The sequence below is a fragment of the Myotis davidii genome, unplaced genomic scaffold (genome assembly GCF_000327345.1).
Source record: "Myotis davidii unplaced genomic scaffold, ASM32734v1 scaffold265, whole genome shotgun sequence".
NCBI classification, from domain to species: domain Eukaryota; kingdom Metazoa; phylum Chordata; class Mammalia; order Chiroptera; family Vespertilionidae; genus Myotis; species Myotis davidii.
In genome coordinates this window covers 1,565,020-1,575,795 of record NW_006296627.1, presented here as the reverse complement: position 1 = coordinate 1,575,795, position 10,776 = coordinate 1,565,020, and the positions used below count along the sequence as shown (strand labels likewise).

Genomic DNA, 10,776 nt, shown 5'->3' with positions numbered 1-10,776 from the left:
AGCCCTGGGCATGACTATATTAAATACGCTGTATGATGGTATTACTTGATCCTGTTATCTTTTCTATACTGGCTATTTCTTTTTGATCTGCAACTGATACAGCTGTTATTACAGTACAGTCACCAAATTTTCTTTTCAAAAGGCTTCATCCTGAGAGACCATTCTGCACTTCCGTGTTTTTTTTTCTAGTGGTTTCAAGCTTATATTACTAACTTAAAACACCACTACTCCCAGTTAAAATTATGCTATAAAAATTATTTTTATATTTTAAAAAGGTAAAAGGTAAAGGACACAAGTCACAAAATATAGAATGTTTACTAATCCCGCCCCATCACACACAGAGCCACAGGGCGATCAGGGGGTTTGGTTGTTGCCCCGTTATGCTGCTCCAGGGGTCAGGAGGCCTCGGAGCTCTGCTGATCCCAGTGCTGGGAGGCCTCGCTGCTCCGCTGATCCCAGTGCTGGGTGGCATATTACCCTTTTACTATATAGGCTAGAGGCCTGGTGCACGGGTGGGGGCCAGCTGGTTTGCCCTGAGGGGTGTCCTGGATCAGGGTGGGGGTTCCCACTGGGATGCCTGGCCAGCCTGGGTGAGAGGATGATGGCTGTTTGCAGCTGGTCACACCCCCTTCAGGGTAGGGGGCCCCACTGGGGTGCCTGGCCTGTCTGGGTGAGGGGCTGACGGCCGTTTTCAGGCTGATGGGTGACTGAAGCTCCCAACCCGTCCTTTTTTTCTTTTTTACAGACAGGAAGGGAGAGGGATAGAGAGTTAGAAAGATCAATGACAGAGAAACATCGCTCAGCTGCCTCCTGCACATTCCTTACTGGAGATGTGCTCGCAACCAAGGTACGTGCCCTTGACCAGAATCGAACCCGGGACCTTTCAGTCCGCAGACCGATGCTCTATCCACTGAGCCAAACCGGTTAGGGCAGGGCTTTTTTTTTTTATTCTGGACCAGCTTTAGCTCTGAGGCTTGGCTCCAGCTCTGAGGCCTCGGCTGCTGAAAGCAGGTATCTGGTTTGTTTGGGTTCTATAATTGTAACACTGTTGCAGTCCTGCTCACTCCAGCTCTGAGATCCTGGCTGGCTGAAAGCAGGGATCTGCGTTTGTTCTATAATTGAAACAATGTTGCGGTCCTGCTGGCTGAAGCCCGGCTGGCTGAAAGCAGGTTTTGGGGGTTTTGTTTAGCTTCTGTATTTGTAACAATGTTTCTTAAACTGCAAGCTCAGAGGCTGGCAAGGCAGGCGGGAACGTTAGCTTCCTCCGTCACTGAAGCTAGCAAGCCTCCTGTTCACTTCAAGCTGCCTGCTGCCATCTAGGTTGGCAGTTAATTTGCATATCGCCCTGATTAGCCAATGGGAAGAGTAGCAGAGGTACGGCTAATTACCATGTTTCTCTATTATTAGATAGGATGTGTAATTTGGTAGGTTATTTTTTGGGTCTTGGAAGGCTCTAAAATCTTTCTACATAAATTTAATATAACTGCTTCCATTTCACATCATTTTGGCTTATGAAAGGTTTATAGGAATGCTCTACTTATGGATAGTGGGGGAAACTTGTACTTCAGAATTACTTTGATTGTAATTCTGGTAATCAAGGCCAATAACAAGTATGTTTGAGTGCTAGTATTATTAAACTAGAGGCTCAGTGAACAAATCCGTGCACACTGAAAGGAAATTAATTAGAAAAAATATTTTAAAGGCCGGGAAGGGACCAGCCTGTCTCGCCCATTCCCAATCTGTTGGACCCTGGCAGCATGATAACCTACCAGTTGCAGTGTCTCCCCTTGGTAGTCAGTGTGCATCATAGTGACTGGTCAAGCGGTCAACTGATTGGTCGGACACTTAGCACATTAGGTTTTTTTATATATAGATATCTTAAAACAAGATTTGTGGAGTCAATGATATTTTTGTCTATTCTTCGTTGAAAGGAACTATGAGGGTTTAAGTCAATGAGAAACAAACCTCACTTCTCATTTGATAGCCCTGGGAGAGAATAGATTAGTGGGAAACCTTTCTGGCACTAACAGCTGAAACTGACAAGAGGACTGCACTCTGGGCAACAGGGAGACCACAATGCATCACATGTTCCTTGCCAGATGACACTTTAACATCTGACTCCATTTCTATGACCTCTCCTTTTGAAACAGTTCAGAAGATGGGAGTACAAGCAGTAGGCTGACAAGGACCAGGGAGGATCACTAACACCACATTTGCCAGAAGCTATAGCTCTATCCCTGAGGGAGAACGCACAGATTGTCTTGCCTTGAAGCTAGAACAGGGAATACCAGGGATGGATGGTTCATGCCAATTTCCTTTCTTTTTTTTTCTGTTGGCTCCTCTGAATACAAAAGGCATATTTTTCTCTTTTAAGTGCTTGGTACTACATGCTCAGTTCAATGAGCCCACAAGAGTGTGTTAAAAAGGAACCAGATCAACTGTTTCCCCAATAGCTCTAATTCCACAAGGTAACTCAGAAAAATCACACAGAACAGCTATAATACTATATATAACTGATAATGAAAATCAAGTACAACACAATCTCTGTCTAATCTCTCATACTGCTTATACCCAAACGGAAACGCTCACCATAATTAAAGTTGCCCAAATTGCCGCTGTATTTCCCACTAGGAGGATTATAAATCTGCCTTGCATCTCTTTTTGGTCCTGCTGGAGATTTCTTGGGTGGTGAACCAGAAGTTGTATCTTCAGTGGCCCTCTTTTGCCTATAACAGTGAAAAGAACCGCAATAAAAAAAATTGCATTAAATCAGAGGGACTTATAATTTAGCATAGGCACTCTAAAGATGATAGTCACACCAGAAAAAAGGAATAACATTCTGATGTCATCAAATTAACTGTGTCTTAGTTATGCAGACATTGGACAAGATTTACAAGGTTTTAAGATAATCTAGAATACGTAACTTCAAAGACTATATGCAAGTGAACCATTTTTAAAACTTGTCAGAAAGTCGTTATGCTACACAAATACAAATAGGCTGAAAAATCTAGGGCTGTATTCCATCAGTGTATTTTATAAGTACTGGAATTAGATATTATATTTTAAGTCATACTTCTAATAGTCATATTTTAACATCTGATTAAGAACCACTTAATAACGTACCACTTTGTACAGTAAATATAACATCTGAATTCAGATTTTCATATTTGTAAATCATAACCTTTAAATTCTTTTTAAATATAATTCTTACCCAATTTCAACCTTCTGTACAGGTTTCCAGGATAATGTTACTGTGCTCTTATAAGAGGGAGGAATGTGGAAGAGATCCTGAAGAGAAAAAATTAGACAAGATTTCTATATATTGATGGTAAGTGGAGTGGTTGGGTGGTGAGGGTAAGAAACTGGGAGACATCTTAAAGATTAATTTTAGGAAAGGAAGCTTTAATTTATCTTTCTTGCTCTTGTGCTGGTCCTAAAAAATGCTGCAAGAAAAAAACTAAACAAGGACAATTTTGTTAAAAGTTACACCTGTTACTACCCTGCTGGTGTTGCTCAGTGGTTGAGTGTCAACCTATGAACCAGGAGGTCACATTTGGATTCCAGGTCAGGGCACATGCCCAGGGTTGTGGGCTCGATCCCGGGTGTGGGGCATGCAGGAGACAGCCAATCAATGACTCTCTCATCACTGATGTTTGTTTCTCTCTCTCTCTCTCTCTCTCTCTCTCCTTTCCTCTCTGAAGTCAATAAGTATATATTAAAAATAATTCTTTTTCTAAAAGGTACACCTATTATTAATCCCTTTGTTTTGCACAACACTTAAGAAACTGAAGCTAAGTTTTTTCTAAATGTGACTTCAAGTTTCAGGATAAAATATCAATAACAAATAAGTATTTCTTTTGCATATTTTTAAGTAGTTCAGAACTAAAACACTACTTTTCTAGCAAGTTTGGGAGGACTGAGTAAGAAAGGAATAGTTATTACCTTGATTAAAACATTGATGTTATTTGTTATTTTCAATGCAACAACTTTAATCTTGTTCTGCAAAAAAAAAAAAAAAAAAATAGAATGCCAATAACTTTTACAATGCATATTCTATTACACTACTCTTTCAGAATCATTATTCCTGGTTTTTCTTTTTCCTATAAACCAGTGCAGAGATGGCAAAGGAAGTAAATAATCTTAACAGGTTAGAACATTAAAGTGTTATCTACAATCTACCTGAAAAAATGAGTAAGGGACAGGTCATATGCACATAGAAGTTATTTAAAAAATAATCAGTTTAAAAAATACACATTAGTTTAGCCTGGCAGGTGAGGCTTAATGGTTTAGCATCGACCTATGAACCAGGAGATCACATATCCACTCCTGGTCAGGGCACATGCCCAGGTTGAGGGCTTGATCCCCAGTGGGAGATGTACAGGATGCATCCGATCAATGATTTTCATCATTGATTTTCTATCTCTCTCTCCCTTTCCCTTTTTCTGTGAAACCAACAAAAATATATTTAAAAGTATAATCAGTTTAAGTTAAAGATAGACATGATGAAAACTTAAAATATTTCACTAGGATTGGGATGAAGAATGATCACAATAGATGAAACCAGGGAACCAAATATCCCAACATAAACAAAGTTTGGTATAGAATTAGCAATATAATATTTTTCCTAATATTGTCCCCCAATTTAGTATTTGGGTTTCAAAAAGATGAAATTAAAAATATAACAACCAATAATAGTTAAACAATACTAGTATATACTCCTTAATGAGATCCTAGGGCAAGATTGGTATGTATCTAAGTTTGGTAACATTTTCCACAAACATTGGAAACATTCAAAATATTGCAATGATGACAAAAATATAACTTAGCAAGTAACTAAAATATAACTTAGTAAATATGTAGACAATCTTCTAACATCATGTATCACAATACAGACTTATAGCACCATTTCAAATAAAGTCGCATGTTACATTTCAATGTATGAATACAGTCTGAATTGGTAATAAATGGTGACTATTATAAAAATTTCTTTTGAGATGTGACTCAGTATTCCTACCTCGTCTGTTTTTAAGGCTTCACCTGTTTTACCCTGGAGAGCCAAGCGAAGTTGCCTGATATAAACCTGCAGGCCCCGTGCAAAGTACTGCAGCCTAAAGGAAGAAGTATTTGTTAATTAGCAAATTATCACTTCAACTTTATTTTTCTACTTCAATTTAGACAAACGACACCTAGGGCAAGCAAACTGTATTGCCTTCTCAACAATTTCTCAACAACTAGTCATTGCTAGTTGGAGACACTTCGGAGCAGAGTAATATTAACTCCTTTTAACATGATCCAGCCCAGTTGTTTTCCTGACTTTGTTTTAGAATGAGTATCTTCTGTATCATCTAATATGAGGTTCACATATGCATCATAACCAATGGTAGCACTCTATCCGCATACTCTCTTGCTCATGAAGTCACACCTGAATCTGAGATCTAAAATCTCTGAATCTGAAAATATCTGAAGATGAGGTTGATGGGCTCACCATCACCTGCAGTTTTTGCCCCAACACAGTACACCATGTTGGAAGCTGGCAAAACCACACTAACCCGCTAGAGTAACTTAAGTTGCCTGCTTCTGATCAAATGTTTCATATTAAACCTCTGCTTTACCAAAGAGTAGAGAAGAGTAACAGATGATACAGAAGCTAAGCATTTCAAAATTTAAGATGTAAATTTGTTAACTTGGGGTGTTAGAACTTGTCCAAATCATAAAGCAAGTGGGGAGAGCCAGAGTCCATTTTTTTGGAAAAGTTCTTTCTCTCCCATATATGACAGATGTTATATGTTTGCACCCATTTCTGTTTTGTGGCTCTTCTATTTTGTTCCACTGGAATAGGGCAGGTGGGAAGACAACTCTTGTAAAAATGAAAATAAACCCAGGGAGCATCAGATAACCATCGTCTTTGCCAAGGATTAGACTATTTCAATCATACATCACCTAATTTTAAAATCTTTGAGCTTTTCTGCATTCAGTTTGGCTGTTAAGAAATCTGGAAGTTTTCGACCCAACTGGTGGAAGCTGTACAACAAACATTCCACATAACTGAATTGCAGCTTAGGTTCTTCATTACCAGCATTCTCCCCATTTTCTGCTTCTTCTGGAGGGAGAGGCATGTACTCCTAAGAGATGAAGATACAGAGATATTTGCAATCTGTTCTAAATAATTATAAGCATATAATTGTAGGGCATGCTTTTATGCTAAGGCATGAAGCATTAAAACATACCAAATCAGAAATTTAAGTAAGATATGTCTTTAGACCTTTTGGATCAATGATCTACACTGTCAATTCTCCATATTAGCCTATGTTATAACTGCTACTACTACTAACAATGACAATGAAAGTAGCTAACATTCATTAGACACTCAATGTAGGTGGAATTCTGAAAGCATAGTATCTTTCCTATGGTGAAAAAGTTAGTCAACCTAGGTTAACCTCATCAGTTGATGATCTTACCCTACTACATTAGGCTAATTCCAAAAATCTTCTTTGAATATTAGTCCATATTCTCTAAGTATTGACTCTTTTTCATTCAAAAAGTACCACCAAAGGCACCCTAGCAGGTATTACAGATACTGGATGACTCCATTCACACTATGGACCTAATGCTTATCACTGCATCATAACTGCTCAAACCCAACAAAATAATTTGGTAACTCTGATGATTTTATCAGACAGCCTATTTTCTCTACAATTATGACTTAAATGACTTTATTTCCTAGTTGCTAAACCTACCAGGCCTTGGACAGCAACCTGGTGAAATGCAACTGATGTAAAATTATTTTGATAGAGGACTAGCAGAACACCCTACTATATAAATCCTGTATTATACTTCATACAAAGCATCAACAGAAAAAATGCCGAAGATTAAAAATAGATTCTTTTTAAAAAGTAGAAAACATGTGGCCTGAGCAGCTAACAGCACTTGCTAATATTGTCTAACACTGTAACTTCAAAATCTGGCTCTCCATAATCTAGAAATTAATAGTACACTATTATACTCAGAGGCTACATAATTTCCATGGGGGAGGGGGAGTTCTTACCAATAGCTTATCAAACAATTTCCTTAAATTTGTTTCTAGCTTTTCCATGTCACCACAAAATGAACTCATTTCCGCCAACAGTTTCAATACCTAAAATACACAATTCACTGTTATATTATTTTCTTGAATAAGCAAGAACTGTAAAATAAGAATGATTCTAGATAACTACTTAAGACTGCTTAATTTTCAGTTGTACTTGTATGTAATCAGAATGTTTGACCTGAAAAAAATCATTTAGAGATGCAGCCCTATATTTTACTGTTGAGGAAACTAAAGGTCAAATAATAATATATGGCAGTTGCAAGGCAAGACCCTAACACCCAGCTCAGAATTTTCAACAATCAAATATAATAAGGAAAAGAATATAAATGATATTTTCTGCTACAGGTTAATAATGATAGTGCTAAATACAACGCAAAAGTGACAAATACATTAACTAACTTGACAATTTGTAGAAAAACTGAGGAAGTACTCTTAACAGCAAATAACATTTTTAAAATCTTCACCAGAGGATATTTTTCCATTGATTTTTAGAAAGAGGGTGGAAGAGAGAGGGAAAGACAGAGAAATATTGATGTGAGAGAAACATCAATTGGTTGCCTCCTGCATGAGCCCCGACCAGGGCCCAGGCCAGGGAGGAGCCTGTGATCGAGGAATATGCCCTTGACTGGAATCAAACCTGGGGACCCTTTGGTCCGCAGACCCTTTGGTCTACCTACTGAGCCAAATCGGCTAGGGCAGTGCTTCCCAAACTTTTTTTGGCCATGCCCCACCTATGTATCTCTAAAATCTGGATGCCCGCCTGTGACAAATAATTTATTATTATTCAAAAAGTGAACTTCTATTCACATGGAGGAAGCCTAAAAGGCCATTAACTTGGTCTAAACAAGCTTCCAAAGAATATGGCATCCATGAAAGAGAAAAAATAAAAGAACAAAAGGACAGTTGAAGTACTGAGAAAGAAACCACCAAGAAATTGTAAAAAACAAACAAAACAAAATGAAGTGATATGAAAAAATAGCAAATAAAGTTTCAAAACATATAATAGAGAACTGAAATGCATAAATATGTCACAATATATATTTATATACTGTATTTGAGGCCCCTAGAACCATAAGAAATGAAAAAAATTCACTGTTAATAACCATCTCGAATTGCCCCCCTTAAAAATCAAATTGCCCTCCTGTGGGGCATGGGCTCCACATTGGAAACCACTCGGCTAGGAGTTAGCAGCAAGTAGCTATTTATTAACACTTAGAGAAGGTCTCATTTGCTATTAAAATTTAGTCTCTTGTATTTGCCACTATTCTTGAAATTCATCTTTGTTTTATTCAATCCAGTCTGATAAGCCAAACCCAGAACATTTGAAGCAAACTAGAGTGTACAATGAGTCTTCTTTACCCCAAAGACCTATGAGGGAAGTACATTTTCATATTTCAGTTTGATTCAACAATCAAGTGACTTTCAGAATCAGGCTCTGCACTAGATTCTGGGGATACAAAGACGAATATGGTTAAATGTGGGGAGATAAGTAAATGTAAAGTATTACACATGCTGTGAAAAAATGTATATAAACATTAGAGCTGAGATACAAAGGAGAGAGATGGAGTAATCAATTCTATTGGAGAAAGGATAAAGGATATTTTGTGTTAATCCAGCTCTATCAGTTGAGGATAGAGATGGGAACTATCATTAGTTAAATGCCTTATTTAAAAGTATTAAGACTACAAAGGTAGAGACTGACTACAATGAACACTATAAGCAGTGCTTTCCCACTGCAACAACCTTTGATTGAATTCATAAATCATTCCTATGTAATTCATCCTAGGACAGATTCTTGCTAGCCATCACCAGACCTCTATTGTCTTAGAAATTGGATTTAAGTTAGTGGTTTATATTTTTATTAAAATTAAAATATGAGAATGGTTTTTCAGTACCAGAAGGAGAAATCTTCTCTTACCTCCAACTGTATATCAAGACCCTCTACTGGAGTAGTTAAGGAGCTGAGGTTAGGTAGAACCTGCTCACAGAAGTAAGTCACAAACCTTGTGGAATGCACATTTTTCTGTAAAAAAACACAAAACACTGAGTTGTCAAAAAAGGGAGACACATTCTCTCAAATATAACAGTAGAATGTCATTTCCCAAATGCTCACTGAGCACTACAGCATCAAGCACTGTGGCTACAAATACAATGCAGTGCAGACCCCAGAGCACCTCAGAAATAACCTCTATAAATCTTTGTTTTTTTTAATCCTCACCCGAGGATATGTTTTTATTGATTTTTTTTGAGAGAGAGACAGAGAGAGAGAACGCAAGAAACATCGATTGGTTGCCTCCTGTACGAGCCCTGACGAGGGTCTAACCAGCAATCTTTTGGTACACAGAATGACACTCCAACCAACTGAGCCACTCGGGCAGGGCAACATCTGTGTATCTTTTAAATGTTCCAGATTTTGGGGAAGATTCCAGTGTTGAATTTCAGATTGGACATTTTCATAAAGGATAGATCCTTTAAACTTTTTTTTAAACTATGGTATGCACATCCCGGAACACTGATGGCTAGAAATAGCACAAAGTCAGAGATAAAGAGCATATATACTTAAAACAACAATCTGTTAGAAAATTTAAGAAAAAAGGTTAAATTACTAAAGCAAGTATTTTAGAAACTCAGCCAAATTATAATTTATGATGCAAAATTCTCAAGATTTTAAAAAAGTCTCTTAGAAAGACTTTAAAGAAACTTCTTGCTGCTTTGGTCTCTCACCAACCCTACTCAAGCCCCCATAAACTAAATATTGATTCCACTATGTTACTACTTTTACGCAAAGGTTTGAAGAGAATGCTCAAGTGAATATCTATAGAAATATAAGCTGCCCGGCCAGCGTGGCTCAGTGGTTGAGCATCGACCTAGGAACCAGGAGGACACATGTGGATTCCAGGTCAGGGCACATGCCTGGGGTTGTGGGCTGGATCCCCAGTGTGGGGTCATCACTGATGTTTCTATCTCTCTCCCTCCCTTCCTCTCTGAAATCAATAAAAATATAGTTAAAAAAAGAAAAAACATAAGCTAACAGAGTAATGAAAATAGCATCTATGTAAAACCAAGACTCACCGAGAAGAGGGGTACCGCCTGCCGAGTGCACTGTAAGAGCCTGTCCACACAGTCGGGATCTGACGGGTTGAAGGTTTGTTCTAGGTCAGCCTGTTCAGCCACCAACTCTACAAGTTGCTGTCTTCCACTCACTGTCTGTAAGCTCTTTAACCCAGACAGGATCTTCATGAACAGGACAAATTCTTCACCAGTCACATCTTCTAGGACCTGGAAAGAGACAGTAATTCAAAATAAGTGTCTTTACCACTTGAATGGGAAAGATCAATATTAAAGCAGTGTAACATTTATTTCAGTTACTAAAGTCAGTTTGCTCTTAATGTTTCTGAAATACTGATGAGAGTATAACTTCTAGCTTCAGTCAGTTTAACTTCAGAGTAGAACATTATTATCCATACTAGAGGCCCAATGCACAAAATTCGTGCAAGAGTAGGCCTTCCCTCGGCTGCCGGCACCAGCTTCCCTCTGGCACCCGGGACTTGGGCTTCCCTCTGGCCGCAGGCAGGCACCTGGGCTTCCCACCCAGTCCTGGCTTTGTCTAGAAGGACATCTGGTCTAATTAGCATATTACACTTTTATTATTACAGGTGATTAACCCTCTAAACCAGCAGTCACCACCC

General features: G+C 38.4%; 1 protein-coding gene across 2 annotated transcripts in view; it reads right to left on the bottom strand.

The window, feature by feature from the left end:
• The window catches only part of LOC102765831 (apoptosis inhibitor 5), a 14,721-nt gene extending 4,334 nt beyond the window's left edge, over positions 1 to 10,387 (bottom strand). Inside the window, exons 1-8 of one of the 2 annotated variants that reach the window (XM_015569490.1) lie at positions 10,160 to 10,387; positions 9,006 to 9,110; positions 7,046 to 7,135; positions 5,941 to 6,122; positions 5,015 to 5,108; positions 3,943 to 3,999; positions 3,212 to 3,288; positions 2,590 to 2,726 (exon numbers count right to left, since the gene is read on the bottom strand). In XM_015569490.1, coding sequence (XP_015424976.1) covers positions 2,590 to 2,726; positions 3,212 to 3,288; positions 3,943 to 3,999; positions 5,015 to 5,108; positions 5,941 to 6,122; positions 7,046 to 7,135; positions 9,006 to 9,110; positions 10,160 to 10,327 — 910 coding nt within the window. In that variant the 5' untranslated portion in view covers positions 10,328 to 10,387. The remainder of the gene's footprint in view (positions 1 to 2,589; positions 2,727 to 3,211; positions 3,289 to 3,942; positions 4,000 to 5,014; positions 5,109 to 5,940; positions 6,123 to 7,045; positions 7,136 to 9,005; positions 9,111 to 10,159) is intronic. The other variant, XM_015569491.1, reaches the window with a different exon arrangement.
• Between the last annotated feature and the right edge of the window lie 389 nt (positions 10,388 to 10,776).